This window comes from Tupaia chinensis, unplaced genomic scaffold, assembly GCF_000334495.1.
Source record: "Tupaia chinensis unplaced genomic scaffold, TupChi_1.0 Scaffold146395_1, whole genome shotgun sequence".
Lineage (NCBI taxonomy): Eukaryota > Metazoa > Chordata > Mammalia > Scandentia > Tupaiidae > Tupaia > Tupaia belangeri.
The window spans coordinates 408067-429579 of record NW_006206250.1 but is presented as its reverse complement, the minus strand read 5'-3'; the positions used below and the strand labels follow the sequence as shown (position 1 = coordinate 429579).

Below are 21513 nucleotides of genomic sequence, written 5' to 3'. Positions count from 1 at the left end.
AAAAAAAAAAAAAAAAAAAAAAAGACCTAGAGCTATGGCAATGAATCACCTGAGTTTTTATTACGCCAGGGAACAGTCACAGATTTCTGATAATAGTTCTATGCTGGAGTGTAAAAAATGCATATTTTTGACAATTCCTCAGGTGATTCTCATGTAGTTAGTCTATGAGCCAACTGGAGCAAGAGTAGATATGAGTAAAATGGCAAATTTTAATTTCCCATTACTAATAGTATTGTTTTTAATATTAGCAAAAGTACCTGTCTGGCAAAATGCCTTTATAGATGAACAGAAGCATTGAACCAGTTGAGCAAATTTAGATCTTTTCTTGAGTGTAGACTAGGGCATATTTACTAAAATAATTATGATGCCTATACTACCACATTAATGGTTCAAACCAATGAAATAGCTATAATTGAATCTGAAAATTGTGATGGCTGGATTGAACTGAATACAAATTGAAAATGTTTTAAATTGCTTGAGGGCTTAATAGTTTTGCATCTTGTATTCATAACTCTATGCACAATTATTATACATAAGGAGAACCGAGCTTCCTCATTTTTCCATTATGACATAGCATAAAATGAAACTTTCTTAGATTTGATTAGCAAAAAGTGTCTCCCCCTGGATTCTATAAAATATTTATAATGTTAAACTGTGATTTACTTTATGTTATAGGGATTGTGACAATTGGAGAGGAAAAGAAAATTTGCACTGTGTCTGAGAATTTCTTGAGGATGTGTGAATCTACTGAGGTGAGTGTTCTTACAGCCTTCAATTTTTTCAGAATGCTAGCATTCACTTGGTTATGTGAACAATATATTATAACTAAATCTCTATTGAGTTTTGCCTTTCTTCTTTCAGAGGTAATTTCATTGGTCATGATGTTATCCAGGGGAAAATATTAATGAGATGCTCTGTGTATTGCAACAAAAAGCATAAATGTTTCATAACTTCTAGAAATTCTCATTTTAATGAAAGTTAAAAATTATGAAGTTATAGTCAAAGAGATAGCATAGTGTCAGCCACATGTCCTAGTGATTAATGGAGCTGGATCCACGTAGCTGACCACTGTTCAAATCTCAGCCATAACCTTAACCCTAACCTAAATCACATGTGTGTGCATGTCCAAAATCTGGACAAGGTAGAGAAATGTAAAAGGGTTTGTGGTATGACCACACCGCATTGGGGAGTGCTTTCTCCCTTTCTCTCTGAGTGTATACACCACTGGTAATTTAAGAAAAACAAACAAATAACAATAAAAAACACAAGTCAATAAAGAGGCAGCATAGTCATATTGTTATGATATTACTGAAAACTGTCACTATGAATCACAATTTCATCCTTACAATAAAATTATGTAAAAATTGATGCGATTGGAAGGATTTAAATGCCTTGCAGGAGAAAAGATGTAATAGTGTGTTTTGACTGGGTAAGTGATTTATCACAGGCCCACTTTTGTTAGAGATGCACTAAGTCCTGTTGATGAGACAACTGTTCTGATCTTTCATCGGCTTGTAACTCTTGGATGTTTTGGTTCTCATTGCAGCTGAACATGACCTTCCACTTGTTTATTGTGGCACTTGCTGGAGCTGGGGCAGCAGTTATTGCTATGGTAAGACCTCAAACCTCTGATGCTTGGTTTTCCCATTTGAATTACAAAGGTATTTGCCTGTTGAGGTGATAACTTATCTCTAATGTCTGAAGTCCATATGAAATACATTTATTTTACAGGTTGAAAAGAAGGGTATGGAGAACAATGGGCAAATAAATAAGTTAAAAACAAAGTTTAACCTCAAGAGATATTATTATTACAATAGATACAATATTTGGTAATCAGTTTAAAATCCTCAATAATATAACACTAACAAAATAAGTAATTCATTAAAATGTTAGATAGTAGATTATTATTCATACAATAATTATTTCTGTAGCATATGTATACATAGCAGAGGAACAGTCTAAGTAAACTAAACAATCCCTTAATTTACATTCTTCTTTTTTTCCTTTTTAACTAAAAACATTTAAAAATCGTATTGAGTTACCTATGGAGAAAGGATTAATTTATTTTCTTGAGATAAAGCTCAATAGTTTTGAGTTACAGTTTTACAAATATTAAAAAAAGTCTTTAATATTCTCTTTCAACTCATCTGTCTTTTACTGAGTTTGAAAGTCTGGTTGTGTGATAGATCCCTGCTCTTCGTTTGTAACTCACCATGAATTCTACTTTGCTTTTTGGAATGCTTAAATAACTACAATGAACAAGTACTCTGAGCAGTAGTAATAGCTTTCACAGTAAAAAATCTTTAGTCCTTACTTTTGTATACTGCAAGATAAGTGTATAAAATTCTTATAAGGTTCTTAGTAACCTTATAACTTTCTAGCCAATTCAATATTTAAAAACAAATGAATTTGCATTTGTTTCATACTTTTTCTTATGGTGCCAATATATTGTGTAATGTTTGGTAAAGAAACACTCTCTAAAAAATAAGAATATTTTTATCTTGTCAAAGACTAAAAGTAGGAATGCTGATGTGCTAATGAGCCATATTAAATTAGTTCCTTTTAGTGACACTTTTGTATTAAAACCTGATTGCATTTCATTAAAAATGATTTTATAAATGTCCAACAAAACTACGTCAATGCTAAATAAATTTTCAGATGTTTTGTTGAACATTGGTCAACATTTTAGTTATAGTGACTACAAACCTCAATATAGAAGTTTTGCTTCAGAATGTGAGATGCTTAACAAGATCATGATGACTGATGAATCTATGGATCAAAATGGAATAGTAATCAAAGGCCTTATACTCTTCACCTAATGCTAAATGTACCCTGGGGACATATCAACATGCCCTGACCAATGATGCACCAAACACTCAGTCTCAAGAAGCACACAGTCTGTGAGATCAGAGGAGAAATGCGCATTAGTGTTAATGCTCACATTCTCCCACAGTAGATCGATTTTAGTGACGTGTGTGTATAATCAATAGAAATCTGAGTCTTTTGAAAAAATATAATACAGCATGTTTGTATTTTCTATATACATGTCAATTCTGTCTAAAAATTCATGCCTCTCTGTATATATTAGTGAAAAATGCCCATTTAAACACATGCTATTTGAATGTTCACCAAAAAAAAAAAAATGCTTACTATGAAAAAAAAAACTGGAAGGTTTTAAGATAATAAAAATTTGTTATGTATTTCTTCAAGAACTTATGCTTTACCTATATTTAGATACAAAGTCAGACATAAATTTTATTTCAAACAGGAAGAATTTAGAAGACTATTTTCTGAAAGTACTAAGCATCCTTTTGGGGTTCTTTTCTCTCTGAATAGAGTCATCATGACCTCATTCAATGCTCCCAATATAGCTACCATCATTATTTACATATTATTGAGTCATCGGAAAAGTCATGATGCATTTTTGCATAGAAACATACATTATGACTTTCCCCGAATATTTATTTAAAAATTAAGATGAATTCTACTCTACTAAAATACCTAAAACACCACTGTTAACTTAAGGCAATATTATTGAAATTTGTCTTAAAATTAGTAAGTGTTTGCTACATTATTTTATAGAGATATTAGAAAGTCCTACATGCTGACAAAACTGGTCAACTTGACATTGCATCAGATTTCAGGAATCAGATGTTCAACTTGTAATGGACAGTAACAACCCTGGAAACTTCTTTCCCCTGAAAACCAGATAAGACCCATGGGGAGATGTTTTGTTGAACATTGGTCAACATTTTAGTTATAGTGACTACAAACCTCAATATAGAAGTTTTGCTTCAGAATGTGAGATGCTTAACAAGATCATGATGACTGATGAATCTATGGATCAAAATGGAATAGTAATCAAAGGCCTTATACTCTTCACCTAATGCTAAATGTACCCTGGGGACATATCAACATGCCCTGACCAATGATGCACCAAACACTCAGTCTCAAGAAGCACACAGTCTGTGAGATCAGAGGAGAAATGCGCATTAGTGTTAATGCTCACATTCTCCCACAGTAGATCGATTTTAGTGACGTGTGTGTATAATCAATAGAAATCTGAGTCTTTTGAAAAAATATAATACAGCATGTTTGTATTTTCTATATACATGTCAATTCTGTCTAAAAATTCATGCCTCTCTGTATATATTAGTGAAAAATGCCCATTTAAACACATGCTATTTGAATGTTCACCAAAAAAAAAAAATGCTTACTATGAAAAAAAAAACTGGAAGGTTTTAAGATAATAAAAATTTGTTATGTATTTCTTCAAGAACTTATGCTTTACCTATATTTAGATACAAAGTCAGACATAAATTTTATTTCAAACAGGAAGAATTTAGAAGACTATTTTCTGAAAGTACTAAGCATCCTTTTGGGGTTCTTTTCTCTCTGAATAGAGTCATCATGACCTCATTCAATGCTCCCAATATAGCTACCATCATTATTTACATATTATTGAGTCATCGGAAAAGTCATGATGCATTTTTGCATAGAAACATACATTATGACTTTCCCCGAATATTTATTTAAAAATTAAGATGAATTCTACTCTACTAAAATACCTAAAACACCACTGTTAACTTAAGGCAATATTATTGAAATTTGTCTTAAAATTAGTAAGTGTTTGCTACATTATTTTATAGAGATATTAGAAAGTCCTACATGCTGACAAAACTGGTCAACTTAACATTGCATCAGATTTCAGGAATCAGATGTTCAACTTGTAATGGACAGTAACAACCCTGGAAACTTCTTTCCCCTGAAAACCAGATAAGACCCATGGGGAGGCACCAGTTCCTGAGCTACAGTGATCCTGAATTTCTTCAGTATTTTAATAATACATTGTTAATAATAATTTAGGAGCCATATTTTCTCAGATATTAAAAGAAAAGTTTTTGAACATATAGAAATGTATTTACACACTTGGGAAATGTTGAAGGTACCTGCTACTTACTAAGCACTCTCCACAGCACTTGACATTTTAATAATACTATATAAGTTATGTGTGTAAGCCTTATTTGATCCACATATACAATACTAGGTTTTCATGATGTAAATGCCATAGTATACAAGATTATAAAACACATCCCTGCATTTGAGTGGCTTACAAATTCCATTAAGTAATCTGCAAAAGTTCAGAGAAAAAGAAAAATAGTCTGAAAATGGTTTATCTTTTTTCTACATCCTTATGTCATGTGTTTTGTTTTGTTTTGTTTTGGAGAGGTTTTCACTATAGAGTGCATGTACTCACCAGAAAGACAGACAGAGAAAGACAGAATGCAAGAAATCACCCCCCCAGGAGGGGTGGCCACACAGCAATCCTTTCTCCTCCATTCTCCTCTATGGATCTTGGGTATGCACACACACGCGCCCAGCGTGAGTTTAATCTACCTGATGTGGGATTAAAACCACAGTCGACTATATGGGAGTCCATCTATGTAGCTATTAGACTATCTGCTGGTCCCAGAGCTTACTTTTTGAACTAGGCACTGTTTTAGTTATGAGTATGTAAAGTCTATATGGCACAATAGTTTCATGTAGTTTGGAATCTAAAGAAAACTGTAAAATTCATTGATTGGAAAATTAATTGGAACATTACATCCACAGGTTTATCTGGGAGTTTCCATTATTTCTCTTTACATTACACAGTGGGGGGCAATATATCTTCCAATTAATTCAAGTTAATTAAACACAAGCTGTATATGAGAATATTTCCGATTATAAGCTGTAAAACACAGAGACATGAACATTTAATGTAATCTTTTGGATTGGCTAAATGAGGACAGAATGGGGAGGAAACATCAGATAAAGATTTGGTATCTGTCTTAGATTACTTTAGAACTGAAAAATCAGAAGAGATACTAAAAGAAAGGATGCTGAGACTATAGTAGCACACAGTGGAGTGAGGAATGCATTTTATTACCAAAGAAATTTTGGTTTCATTTTATATGTGAACATTTCCATAACTTGAATATGTTTTCTGATAGTGAAGTGTAACTAAGAGAGTGTGCACACATCCAGTAGAAACTGTTTTTGTCTTTGATTTAGGTCCACTATCTCATGGTTCTGTCTGCCAACTGGGCCTATGTGAAAGATGCCTGCAGGATGCAGAAGTATGAGGACATCAAGTCAAAGGAGGAGCAAGAGCTTCATGACATCCATTCTACTCGCTCTAAAGAGCGACTCAACGCGTACACATAAATAAATCTTACTGTCCTTTTTACCATTTGAATGCATTGGTGTTTAACTAAGGGCCATCCAACCATCCAACCTTTGAAAATCAAAATGAAAGTGCTTCTCATCAATGATATGTAGGGTGACTTATGAATCACCTGAATACAATTCTTTGTTGTTTAGCACTTAATTTCCTAATTTGTTAAAATTGGTGTAATCAGCTCTCTTCTACAAGCTCCTATCCAGCCTTTTGTCTTTTTTTTCCCCTCAAACGCATTTAATAGTTCTACAAGATCAAAGATACTAACATTGTCAAATGCAAAGATTTGTTTGATTTTTTTAACCACTTCCCATGTGTTATACATAACACCTTTTGCATTATTTCTTATGTTTTGAAAAGAAAGTAGCTTTTTTATACTTTTTAGTTTTGATTTCGGTAACTAGTTTAACTACAGGTAACCTTCAAAGGGACCATTGTACATTATGAACAGACAGAGATGACATCATGATGACTCTTCTGGAAATATGGAAATCTTGTCTGAAGATCAGCGGCCACATTACGATAGGCCCTGGTTAATGTTTTCATCAATCTAAGGTGCAATTTCTAAATTTGTAAGAGTAGGTTTAAAAAAAAGTGCTTCTTATATTTGTTAACATTGTATTTTTCTTGATGTACTTAAAAAGGTATTTCTCTCTGATTACTCATGTTTATGTTGTGAGCATGTAGAAACAGTAATGCTAATGCATGGCTAGTTGCCTTTTTAAGATTGTGACACCAGGCTTACCTTTTAAAGTTTAGTATAGAGACAATTTTAATGGAAATAACTAATGTGGTCTATTGGAGAATATCTTTGTGATTTAAGCAGTGGCTGGATTGGAACTTTTAATATGCTAATGTGGAAAATTAATTACCTTTATGAAGGTGGTATATTAAAGATAAGCACACTAACCCCTCAGAAGTTGTTTTACCTACCTTAAAAGTTTTAATGGATTGCACCTCTGTAAACTATTCCTAAAATGTGTATGATATATTTGAAAAGGCTTCCATTAATATAATAGCTTTGCTTGCAGCCTTCCAATCTATGTTGGTTTACCTGTAGTGTTTTCTAAAGTGTGGTCCAAGGCCACTATAGAATGTACTGTTTGGAAGTGTAGTGGTATATTTGTGTTTTTATTTCAAGTAAGTCATTTTAACCGAATGTTTATTCATATTCATTTATAAGAAGTACCTGTATCAGAGGAATAAAAAAAAAAAAACAACAATCAGTATTATTGGACCAAATTTGGTGTTTGTTTTAACCTTGACTCTCTTCTTTTGATTATTTCTAATGCTACAAGAATGCTGTAAAGTGTCTTTTAAAAATGATGTAGCCTGACAAGACATTTTTATCAGTGTATAAAACTAGGTAGTATTGTGCACTGATTTGACCATTGTGAAATCCTTCCTCAGTGTAAGTGCATTTCTAATAAAATTTATTGAGTAAAACAATCTTTGTACAATGACTAGTCATGCATCATCAGTAATTTTACAAGTTCTTGTAGTAGGTAGGGGGGTATTACTAGGGTTATCTGTGGCATGATTATGCATTCTGTAGTATTATTTAATTAATTCGGGGGTTCGTTTTGCTTCTTTTTTTACACTTAGATTATCTTACTGGTTCAACATTTTTCTGAAATATGCAGTATTACAGATATTCAGCAAAAGTATTAATGGGCTTCTTTAAATTCTATACTATAGTGTTTCAGTTCTGTGTCTTAACAGTTTGTGATGATTTTTAAAATTGTCTTTTAAACTTATGTAATGATGTTGACACTTTTGGCTTTTATTTCTGGTATTAGAGTTTGTATTTTCACAGAGTGCTTTGTAGCAGGCATTATAATTAATCTGTTTTGTACATAAATGTGCCAACAGCTTGATGGTGGCGTTTTTGAAATGTAGAACAAAGTGCTTGCAAAATGTAATAAACACACTTGTGTACTTTGTGTACTTATTATTAGTTTCTGCAGTGTTTTTTTGTTTTTATTGTTTTGTTTATTCCCCTTCCCTATGTGTGTACATTCTTTTCAAATGAAATAGATATCATCTCTTTAAGAATCTTATTGCAGCTGAGTTAATATAACAGTTCAAAATTCAATGAAAATTCTGTGTATGAACAGTCACTGTGGGAAGTACGGGGAGAGGGCAATGGAGTACAAGGCTTTGGAAGTTATTTTATTTAGCAAATTATAATTTTTGCCAAGTTCTGCTATTTTCTGCCTGATTTCTATTGTTTTGTGTTTTCTTTAGTGCTTCACTAACTGAGAACCTAAAAAGACTAATGCAATTCAGAAAGAAAAATGCTATCTTGGTTTCCTTCAAAACATCAAGGTGAGAGAAATAAAATAAAACAAATATTTTCTAGGCCGTTTTTTACTTTTGTTTTTGATCTAATTTCTTCTGGCCAAACTTAAAGTGATGGTAATTTCAAAATAATAAAATAGTCATCAATAAAAGTATTAATGTTCATAAGTCCCAAGCAATTATATTAGTCCTTAATTACTTATGCATTACTATCAACAGCAACATGAAAAATATCATGGGCTCCCATTAAAAATTTCTACAATGATTATAAATAAATCTGGGCAAAATATCTTAATTATGATTTAAAAATGTATTTTTAAGATAATAAAATTATTTACTATATAAGTATTATTAATTATGTGGATTCGTTCCAGTATTTATTAAATTCTTAGCATAACAACAAGATAATGGAAAATTGGATACTAAAGAATACCAACAGAAACAAAAATTTCATAATATGTGCTTTTCAATAAGTTGGTCATTATAAGAATATTATAATTTTTGAAAACTTAGAAGTTCATTTATCTTTGTTAAAAAATTATGTTCTATGCAAGTAATATCTTTTTGGGAATTGTAAAGTTAACAGTAAGACTAAGGAAATTACTCACTTTGAGAATAAAACGTATGTAGGCCAGCTCTAACTTTTGCGTATAATCAGATTATTTCTTCATATTAAAATTTAGAAATAAGGTGGCTCCCACATGGACCATGACTCAAATCCCAGTCCTGGCAGCTTGAAAAACATGCTGGGTGCATGTGCATACATGTCCCAAATCCCTACAGGATGGAGAAATGGAAGAAAAGAAATTGCAACTTAGCCATGTTCTACTGAGGGGAGATTCGAACGACAGTCAGTTATGTGGGAATCCAGTGTCTTAACTACCACTCCACCTGCTGGCCTCAATAATTTTAAATAGGCAGAAGCAGATCTGTGTAAAATATTGCTAACTCAAATGCAAACATTTTTCTACTGTATTAAATAAGCCAGGTGGCCACAGGTGGCATGGTGGTTAAGGGTCTGGATTCCTACATGGTCAACTGTGGTTTGTGTCCTAGACCCAGCAACTTGAAAATCACAACAAATAAATATATAAATATATAAATGGTTAAAAATAAGCTCAGGACCTTGAGTTTCTTCTCACAAAAATAAATTTTATCTTTTTTTTTTTACCATTTTAGATTATCTAGCTTTTTTTACATAGATCCACTGTGCTTGAAAATTGCAAAATTAAAAATAAAATAAATAAATAAATTCAATGTTAAATATTAATTAATTAAATAGTAAATATATTATTGTCTTGAACAAGGTATTTTTAATTTGCGGAATCTCCTCTAGATGGTATTTGGGCATACCAACCAAAAGAAAATAAAGAAAATAATGAGGGAATAAAAAATTGAAAAAAGTAATTGATAAGTACAGATATAATTAATTTTGCTATTATTTTTGAGTAAGAGGGGAAAAAAACAATGTTTATGGAAGATATATCTCATGAGAAGAAAAACTTTAAAAAAGTTAAAAAAATAAAACCCCCAAATTATATCAAGTAGTAATAGCCTATTATTTTTTAAAAGTCAAAACAATTGAAACCATAGGAATTGTTTTCTTCTGGGACTTTTCCTCTCTATTCAAGGTACTTGAGAAAATCTTCAATGTCCAGATCTTCCAACACTAAAGAGAAAACTCTTCTGTCTCCTAGAAACTGAGAACATAACAACAGAGGAGTTGATCCCATTTAGGTGTCCAACATGGCTGGTCTGATTAGAAAATGAAAAAATATTTTCACTTTGCAAAAATGTGGCAATATTTGTTTTTGTTTTTGTTTTACTTGTTTCAGCAATTACTTGATTTTCTTAGGGCCATTCTGATGGGTATGGTATCCCAAGATAAATCCAATTCTGTGAGTCAAACTCTCCATACCATTTTTGTAGATTAAAGGGAACAAAAATCAAAGGAATTCATTGAAGTACAAAGCAGAGGTGCTTTTTTGTGTATGTGATTTAGTGTTGTGATTTTATGTATGTGAGCACCAGATTTATTGGTTTTGCATTTGTTCTTTTGTTTCCGTTTTGATATATACAAATACTAGTATTTTTTTCCCAGAAATATTTATGTAAAATTGTCATAAATAAGCTGACATTTCCATTTTGACTGACTCATCAGTTGACATGTCAGTGAGGGTTGACCCATTATGATCCACTAAAAATACAGAGGAGCAAATTTCTGTTTTGGTCTTTATTTTCAAACTCAGACATCTATTAATGTTTATAGAAATCTCATTTGTTAATACTATACATATATATACATTTATCTATATATGCACACTATTATGTTTATATATGTGTGTAAGTATATATATAAAGGATATATAGGAAAATGATGTATATATTTATATATTGTATTTAGGAGGATGATTATATATTTATAGATATGTATGTGTATATACACCACATATATATATATATAGTAAGTTATATATAGGAGGATGATGTCAACCTAGGCCTTCAAAAATAAAAGGATTTCCACGAGTGAGAAATGAATTTTAAGGAACATTAACATCATTTAAAGAAAAGATTAAACAGTACAGCAGATTACCTCAAAACAAGCTGTAAGTACTATCTCCTTATCTTCCCATTCACTTTTATACTGAATGACCCAACAAATACAACACAGTTACCCTGCCTTTGAAATTATAAACTCATGCTTTTACTTATGTATACAGTGTTCATAATGATTAATTACTACATTCATCATCTTTTAAAAAAAATTTTTTTGGAGAGGTTTTTCCTATCGGGCGCGTGCACACACCAGAAAGACAGAGACAGAAAATGAGAAATTACCCCTGAAGGGGGATGGCCATGCCACAATCCTGTCTCTTCCATTCTCCTCTTGGGATCTTGGGCACACACACATGCATGCCCAGCGTGAGTTTACTATTATGTTTATATATGTGTGTAAGTATATATATAAAGGATATATAGGAAAATGATGTATATATTTATATATTGTATTTAGGAGGATGATTATATATTTATAGATATGTATGTGTATATACACCACATATATATATATATAGTAAGTTATATATAGGAGGATGATGTCAACCTAGGCCTTCAAAAATAAAAGGATTTCCACGAGTGAGAAATGAATTTTAAGGAACATTAACATCATTTAAAGAAAAGATTAAACAGTACAGCAGATTACCTCAAAACAAGCTGTAAGTACTATCTCCTTATCTTCCCATTCACTTTTATACTGAATGACCCAACAAATACAACACAGTTACCCTGCCTTTGAAATTATAAACTCATGCTTTTACTTATGTATACAGTGTTCATAATGATTAATTACTACATTCATCATCTTTTAAAAAAAATTTTTTTGGAGAGGTTTTTCCTATCGGGCGCGTGCACACACCAGAAAGACAGAGACAGAAAATGAGAAATTACCCCTGAAGGGGGATGGCCATGCCACAATCCTGTCTCTTCCATTCTCCTCTTGGGATCTTGGGCACACACACATGCATGCCCAGCGTGAGTTTAAGCCACTGGGTTCAGGACTCAAACCGTGATCCACTACATGGAAGTCAAGCGACATAACCACTACACCAATTGCTGGTCCCTAAAAAAAAATTTTTTTAATACTTATTTATCTTATTTATTTGTTGTGATTTTCAAGCTGCAGATCTGGGACTCAAACCATGGCTGGCCACATGGGAATCCAGCACCTTAATCATCATGACACCTGCTGGCTCTCATCATCTTTCTTAGTATTTTATTTTTAAATAAGATGAGACCAGATCTTCCTTGAGAGAAAATGCAACATCTAAAGTGAGAACTGAATATTTTTGGTATGTGAATGAAGTTTAAGAAGACAATAATTTTCTTAAATACACTTTCATGGTTTTAAAATAATTACCTTTTGTCAGTTACCTAGATCACATCTATTGGATGGTCAGAAAAGTCATGATGTGTTTTTCTATGCAAAAATGGATCATGACTTTTTCAATGACCCAATAGTAAGTAGCACAGAAAACAGAATAAAGGTAACAATACAAATAACATAAAAATCATACTTCAAACATATAATAATGGTATTTATACAGGATAATACAATTATGATTTTTTAAATTTGGTTATTTAATATTCACTACCTAATACCCAAGAATCATCAGGTACCTTTCACATTTCCATTAATGGAATATCTACTGATTTATACAAGTGTAAATTTCACACTTGAAATAGCAATGAAAAGAGGTGCGTATTCGGACCAACAGATGGCATAATGGTTACATAGGATTCCCACATGGCCAACCACAATTCAAGTCCCAGACCAGCGGCTTCAAGCTCACACCAGGTTCATGTGCATGCATGCCCATAATCCTGCAAGGAGAATGGAGAAGAAGGGATTGTGGCCTAGCCACCCTCCTGGGGAGTGATATCTCACTTTCAGTCTCTTTCTGTGTCTCTCTCTCTGGTGAGCATTAGTGCCTTATAGCAAAAATCTCTCTCTAAAAAAGAAAAAAAAAAAACAAGAAAAGAGGTGCCTCCTAAGACAAGTAGAGGTTTCAGATATTAATATAAATACTTAGACAAATCATTTATAAAGTGAAACTTTTTCTATCCCCTGATGATTTTTGACCCCAGGCCACTTTGTCTACCCATTCTTTAAAACTCATAGTTTCTAATGATTAAAAACAATGACAATCTAAATGTTAAGAATCTCATTTCCAACTTCCATCTATTACCTTTCCAGTACAACTATACCATTGAAACCATCTATCTACTAATATCTTTTTTTTTTTTTTTTTTTTCAGTCCTTCATTCCTTTTATTTCTTTAGTTCCCTCAGTAGCTAGCTTACCTTGGGTGGTCCATTAATGTAATAAGTCCCTTGGCAAATCCTCAGCTCCTTAGGCCCTGTATCTTCCTTGAACTCACATGGTAAATGACAGCCTCAGTTTAATGCATCCATCTACACCACCACACCTGAACCTCCATAACAAACATGGCTAGAGAAAAGCACATGCCCAGACTGACCAAGTTCATCTAAGTTGAGGTGAGCCTTCAGAGCTTCCAATAAATCTATTCCATCTTTTTAGAATGGATATTGATAAACTTTTTCTATAAATGACCAGATAGTGCATATTTTGGATTTTTTTGTGTCATGAGATCTCTGTTGCAATTACTTAACTGTGCTTTTATAGTACACGAGTAACAATAAAAATATGTGAATATGGGGCCAGCAGTTAGCGTAATGGCTATGTCGCTAGACTCCCACATAGCTGACTGGAGAAGGGTTTGTGGCGTGGCCATCGCCCCCAGGGGTGATTTCTTGCTTTCTGTCTCTCTCAGTCTTCCTAGCGTGCACATGCACCCTATAGCAAAAGCCTCTCTAAAACAAAAACCAAACAAACAAAAAACTCATGCTGGGTGTATGTGCGTGTGTGCCCAGGGTCCTGAGAGGAGAATGGAGGAGGAGAAGGGCTTGTAGTGTGGTCTTCCCCCTTGGGGGGTGATTTCTAGCTTTCTATCTCTTTTTCGCTCTGGGGAGCGCAAACGCCCTATAGCTAAATAAATAAATAAATAAATAAATAAATGTTTAAAAAAACCTCTCTTAAAGAAAAAGAAATAATAACAAATAAAATTAAATAAATCTTTTTTTTTTTTTTTTTTTTTACAGTCCTTCATTCCTTTTATTTCTTTAGTTCCCTCAGTAGCTAGCTTACCTTGGGTGGTCCATTAATGTAATAAGTCCCTTGGCAAATCCTCAGCTCCTTAGGCCCTGTATCTTCCTTGAACTCACATGGTAAATGACAGCCTCAGTTTAATGCATCCATCTACACCACCACACCTGAACCTCCATAACAAACATGGCTAGAGAAAAGCACATGCCCAGACTGACCAAGTTCATCTAAGTTGAGGTGAGCCTTCAGAGCTTCCAATAAATCTATTCCATCTTTTTAGAATGGATATTGATAAACTTTTTCTATAAATGACCAGATAGTGCATATTTTGGATTTTTTTGTGTCATGAGATCTCTGTTGCAATTACTTAACTGTGCTTTTATAGTACACGAGTAACAATAAAAATATGTGAATATGGGGCCAGCAGTTAGCGTAATGGCTATGTCGCTAGACTCCCACATAGCTGACTGCGGTTCGAGTCCTGGACCCAGTTGCTTAAACTCACGCCGGGCGCATGTGCGTACATGCCCAAGATCCCAAGAGGAGAATGTAGGAGAAGGGATTGCGGTGTGGCCATCTCCCCTGGGGGGTGATTTCTCGCTTTCTGTCTCTCTGTCTCTCTCTGTCTCTCTCTGTCTGTCTGGCAAGCGCATGCGCCCTGTAGCAAAAACCTCTCCAAAAAAAAAAAGAATATGTGAATAAATGGGCATAGTTTTGTTGCAATGAAACTATACTTATGAAAACAGATGGTAAGGCCATATTCATCCCAAGAGCCATAGTATGCTGGCTCGTGCCTTAGAATTTTCATTTTAGTGTGTAGTATATGTATGGTTACTATACCAAAACTTCCTTTCATCAAATTTCCAACACTTTATTTCCATCCACAGAGTTGAAAATCTCATTTCCTGTCTCAGCACTGTGACACTTGCTGCTAAGACACTGACATCCTAAGATTGGGACCACATGTGACACCTAAATTCAATTTCTGATCCTAACTAAAGGTCAGGCATGGTGGCTTGTTCCTGTAATCTCAGTGACTTAGAAGGCTGAGGCAGTAGAATCCTGAGTTTGATGCCTGCCTGAGCACCATTGCAAAAACCTGTCTTGAAAAGCTGGGTGTCGCAATCTTGACTATAGTTCTGGCTGAGAGACAGAGGAAGGAGGATTGAGACAAGGCAAGATGCTCTCATTAACTCTCATTAACAAAAACAACAACAAAAATTAAGGTGACTATTTCAGGGAGAAATGAGAAATAATTCAAAGAACATTTACATAAACATCCATCACTCACCTGTCAATCTATCTGCATCAGTGTGCATCATCTTTGCTTTTCTCTTTTTTGAGAGTAGGTATCACTTCAGCAAACTTTCTAATCTCTCCTAAATCACCAATTTTTCACTCTATAATGACTCAAGCCATTCTTAAAACATGAAATCAATATAGCAACAAAAACAAATACCCTTTCTCAATTTCTCATTCATCTACATTCAGCCTATTTCTCAACTCTCTTTCACAGCATATTTCTTTGAAGAGATGTATAATCAACTTCAACTACTTCCTATTATTTTATCTTAACCCTCTATGAATCTGCTCATTGAACTCAACACTCCATAGCAGTAACCCTAGTCAATGTAATATAATAAATGTCCTCTAGATTGCTAAATGAAATGCTTAGTAACTACAGCCAGCTACTCTTCCGGGCACTGGGTTTTAGCATGGAATGAAACAGATAAGAAAGAGTGCCCTCATATAGCTTATATTCTGCAGCAAGGAAACAGATGCTAGTTACATAAATAAATACAACACAAGGTACTTTTATCATGCAAGATACTCGGAAAATGCTGTAGGGTTGGACTGAGCTGTAAAATTTTCAAAGGAGCCTTACTGAAAGAGGAAACATCTCAGGTAAGACCTAAAAGAGATGAGATGAGTTATCTGGAGAAAGCATACCGTAGGAAAATGGGATAGTAAGGAAAATGAATTTTTTAAGCTGGAACATCAATTAAACAACTGTGGATGAATGAAGGGAGAGCAGTTACAGAGGTAAGGAGATCAAGGATTAAAAAAAAAATGCATAGGGCTTTACAAGCCATTGCCCTCTTAATATAGAGCAGCGTTTGATACAATCGCTCATTCTTTCTCTTTTTTCCACACATGTTCTTAACTTGAATTTCAGGAGGCTCATGCTGGTGATTTTCCTCCCAACTCTCTGCCCATGTTTTCATTAATCTCCTTTGCCAGTTCTTTCTCAGCAATATAATCTTTCAACATTTCATTCAGTTCCTTGTTCCTTATTCTCTTATCTCAGGGCTGAAAATATCATGTATAAAATGATGACATCACATTTATCTCCCCAGTCCAGAATCTTCATTTGAAACTCAGACTCGTTTATCCTAGGGTTAGAGGAATACATTCTCTAGGCTATCTAATAAGCTTGTCAAAGTTAACATGGACAAAAGTGCAGACCTGCTCTGCCCCAATAAATTGCCATTCCTGTTGACCTCAATTCCACAAAAAATAAGTCCATACATCAACTTCCTCAGACTCAGGTACTTTAGTCATTCATTTCTATTTAACAAATTTGCCCGAGGCCCTGAGTCTTTCTTTGTTGTATTTCATGAACACCAGGAACTCCTTTTTCTGGACCACTTGCCACTTGCCATTTACTCTTCATGGCATGTTTTTTCTTAAGCAGCATACAAACTTAATCCCTTTTCTCTTTTGTTCAAAATGTCCTCTCAGTTAATTTTATATAAATACGTTTTGGACTGGTTGGTAGTACAGTGATAATGGGCTGCTCAAGCAAAGCTGTAGCCATATGGAAGATCATGAGTTTAGTTCCCTGGTCAACCTGGGTACATCAGGCATACACACCTATTATCCTGGCTGGCTGTGAAGGCTGAGGGAGGATCTTGATATGAAATCCTGTTCAAGGTGTTTGTCTCTCCCTCTCTCTCTGTTTCTCTTTCATGAAAGAAAGAAACTTAAAAAAAAACTTTAATATTTTGTATGTCTTCTTTTTTATTCATACAGCACTTTCTACCATTTGACAAACCATATATATCTACTAACATATTTTCTATTGTCTAGGTTTCCTAACTAAAATGTAAGTCTATAAAGATTCAGACTTTTTTCTTAGTCCCTTGTACATAGCTGACCGCAAATGTTCATTAATTCAGTTATTAATTAAAGGGGTTACACGATTACAGCATTGAAAACTGTTTTTACTTTTGAAATGTAGCAATAATTTATTAAAGAAAAAAGAACTCTTACAAGAAGTTCTTATTTTTTTCTATTTTATGGCACTATTACATACGTGAGCTCATTTTATGTTTTCGAGACAATAAGTGATATGGTGTTTTTCTAAATTTGAACCACTAAAATCAAGAGTGTTTGTGATATAGGTCAGACAGCTTTATTTCCAATTTCATGGGGTTTTGTTTTGTTCTGCTTTTTGCTTTTCATTCATTTCCATTAGTTCTTCCTCTTATGGTCCTATGAGAAATACTTACAGCACAAAAAATTTGTCTGATTCTGCTTGGCTAAAATTGAGACATTAAGAATACATTTTTCTTCTATATACTTTTATAAATTTTTTAAAATACTGTTTTGCAATTTAAATATGAGAAGTAATAATTTTCTGGAAAAAGGAAACAATCCTACAGTTTGATGAAATAGAACTTAAGTTGCCAAGAGGCTTTTTTGTAACTTTCTTGGCTTCCAAAGTATGACAGAAGATAATGAAGGACAATGGAGGTAAGTTGGCTTTCTGGGTTAATAATATAAGAGCATCAGCACATGTTGAACCTTAGGCACTGTGTAACTTGAAAGTGTCATCACAACTAATCAATTGATCTCACAGAAAAACCTGTGAGAACATATGAGCGAGAGAGAAAGCTATCCAGAAAGTGAGATTCTGTCTACTCAATTTTAGTTAAAAATCTCCATGACTGGAGCCAGGTGGTGGCACAGTGGTAACAGGGAAGGTCCGAGGTGCATGTCCCATGCCGGGTGCATGTCCCATGACGGGTACATGCATGGGCTCATGATTTAAGCTGGCCTTGGACTGTAGGTGAATCACTGTGTGAAGAGCCTGTGCCTGTCTCTCTGGCTCTATTTGTTTTTCTCTATTTGTTGTTTTTTTTATTATTATAATTTATTTTTTTATTATAATTTCTTTTTTTTTCCATCACAACAGACAAATGAATTTTCCATCCAAAATACACTGTGCATTGTCTATTTGTTTTCTCAGAAAAACAAAATGTCCACTATAAAAAAGGCAAACTGTCTGGCATAAGTGATAAATAAATAAGATATACTCATTACAAAACAAAAAACAATGTTTTCTGAAAAATAATTATACTTTAGTAACCTATTTAATATCTGGCTTAATAGCAGCTGGTTTCTCCTGTGAGTTTCCACATGCGCTCTGCTACAGTGTACCTTTGCGCCCTCTGTGAATTAAAAAGAAAAAAAAATAGCCTTGTTGGCAAAGTCATTGTTCCCTGTAGCAGGAATTCATCTCCTAAGCATCATGCAACTGTTGCGGGATCTTTCACTTTGCTTTTCTAACCCATACTCAGCAAATGCAACCAGAGGAAAAAACGACAGAGATCTCAACCCACCTAGGAAGGTTTTTCCCCTTCTGAAATTTTGTTGATAGTTCTCTTAAATTTGACAGTTTTCATGGGAGAGAATCAAGGAGGGAGAAAGAGCAAAACACTTAATGGATGCAAAAATGGAAAATAATCTGTTGACGATGGTGTGTATGGTAATATCTTTGACGGGATTAATATGCAGTATTCATGCTGGTAAGGTTCATCCTGTATGCTGTAAAGATGTACAGTAAATAAGTATTCAAAAATAAGAAAAAAAATAAAACAAAAAGTGTGATGATGGTTAAAAAAAAAAAAGGCAAACCAAAGAAAAAAATTTTTAAATGTCTACTGGGGAGAGAAGAAGCAAAACCTAAAAAAATTCACTTACATTATCTAAAATTCAGATATGTGTATATGTGTGTGTGTGAGAAACATATTTGTCTTGTGAAGTTGTTAGGAGGATTAAATGAGAAAATATATGTAAATTGCTGATGCTTCAGATAGCCCCACTGCTAATAATGACAGATGGAGGAAATAACGCATCTGCCAAAGCATGTACATTATAATCTGATAATTAATTAAGTTCATGGGACACCCTTGTCTGTCTTCTCAGTCATAGTACTTCTCAGTACTGGGAGTGGGGAGATGGCCTATATCTGAAAGACTGAAATACAAAGGAAATTCAAACGGGACCAGCAGTTAGCGTAATGGCTATGTCGCTGAACTCCCACGTAGTCCACTGCCGTTCAAGTCCTAGACCCAGTGGCTTAAATTCACGGCGGGCGTGTGTGCGTGCGTGCCCAAGATCCCGAGAGGAGAATGGAGGAGAAGGGATTGTGGCGTGGCCATCCCCCCTGGGGGGTGATTTCCTGCTTTCTGTCTCTCTCTCTGTCTGTCTGGCGAGCTTACGCGCCCTATAGCAAAAAAACCTCTCCAAAAAAAAGAAAAAAAAAATGGTATGAAAGTACAAGTTTATGTTGGTGCAAAAATCTTGAAATTCATGCACAGTTCTTTAATGATATGCATTTTCCACAACTATTTTGAAGATCCTTCGTATAGGACGCATTACTGTTTCACATGAGGGACAGTGCGATATTACTGCACCTAGGTGTCTTCAACAAGATGGTTTTGCAACTCTCTTTTCTGTTATTGCAGCGAATGTGTTTCTTTTTGTATCTGAATCCCTCTGTTTGCATAGACCTTCTCTTGCCTTTGTTAGAAACTTACACTGGTTTTTGTTTTGTGTTTTTTTTCTTTCCTTTCTTTTTGTAAATATCTTCTCTACATTGAAATTGCTTCTGTATTGGAATATATCAGGCAGCTTTTGATCACACTCAAGTTGCCTGATCTTATGCAACAAAAACATGAGCAAAAACAAAACTCCTGAATTCTTTACCTCATTTTAATTTATAACTGCTTTGTTTCATAGTCAAAATTATCAAAAGAGTTGTATGTTCTGTGTTTATTTATTTACTTTACCAATCTTAAATTCCTAAATCAAAACGAAATTCTGGTTTCCAGCACCTCCTTTACCACCAAAATAACTATCAATAATAATTAATAATTCACCACTGTCATCTATTGATTTATTGCCAAGTCCAATAGATACTATTCAGTTTTCATCATATTATTATGACTTTTTTTTTTTTTTTTTTTTTAGATTTTTGCCTTAGGTCACAAGCACACACTGGAGAGAGGCAGAGAAACAGCAAGAGAGAAAAGTGACACATCATCCCCCATGGAGGATGGTTATACCACAATCCCTTCTCCTCCATTCTTCTCTTGGGATTTTGGGTATGCATGCGCACACATCCAGCATGATCTTCAAGCCACCTAGGTCTGGTACTCGAACAACATAGTCAGTCATATGGGATCCAGCTGTGTTAACCTCCACACCATCTGCTGGCCCTTTTCATTTTGTTTTTTGTTTGTTTTTAACCCACTTCATAGTTTTATATTTTGTTTTTAATCTTCACATATCTGTATTCTTCAAAAGCTTATGGGTTTCATTTTATGTTCTGGATCCCAGTGAACATTCTTCCTAAAGTATCATTCTTATGCTTTCTCACATGCACAACTTTCTCTTTCAAAAGCAGCTACTTTAAGGTTATCTGAACATTTGAGTGGGAAGGTATACAAGCTTAGCTTGATTTTTACCATTAGAATCAGTCTTAAAGGGATTTTACCTAGAACCACTTTTTCATCTTTTTCTGTTTAGGGAATAGTAGATGTCATTTTTTTTTTCTAATCCAGCAAGAATCTTCATTTATATACTTTCTCTATTTCTTTTACTTTTGAAAACTAATTTTTACTAATTTTAATTGTTTCTTATAGTACCTAGTCAAATCTAGCCAACAAGTCACCAAAGCACACTATAATCAAATAGACTGATCATTTTAGAAAGAAATGACACGTTTGAAATATTGAGTCTTTTGGGACCAGCAGATGGCATAATGGTTACGTAGCTGGACTCCCATGAAGTTGACTGTGGTTTGAGTCCCAGAATCGGCTGCTTAAACTCACTCCAGGCACATGTGTGTGTTCCTAAGATCCCGAGAGGAGAATGGAGGAGAAGGGATTGCGGTATGGCCATCTCCCCTGGGGTGGGAGGGTGTGATCTCTTTCTCTCCCTCTTACTGTCTCTATGTCTCTGGCAAGTATACCTTTTCCTAAGGCAAAAACCTCTTTAAAACAAAAATCAAGTCATAGTG

At 34.1% G+C, this 21513-nt stretch overlaps 1 protein-coding gene across 2 annotated transcripts in view; it reads left to right on the top strand.

Moving 5' to 3' along the window:
- The window catches only part of GPM6A (glycoprotein M6A), a 369760-nt gene extending 361948 nt beyond the window's left edge, over positions 1-7812 (top strand). For both annotated transcript variants that reach the window (XM_006168908.3, XM_006168907.3), the window contains exons 5-7: positions 676-752; positions 1547-1612; positions 6055-7812. In XM_006168908.3, coding sequence (XP_006168970.1) covers positions 676-752; positions 1547-1612; positions 6055-6207 — 296 coding nt within the window. In that variant the 3' untranslated portion in view covers positions 6208-7812. The remainder of the gene's footprint in view (positions 1-675; positions 753-1546; positions 1613-6054) is intronic.
- The last annotated feature ends 13701 nt before the right edge of the window (positions 7813-21513 follow it).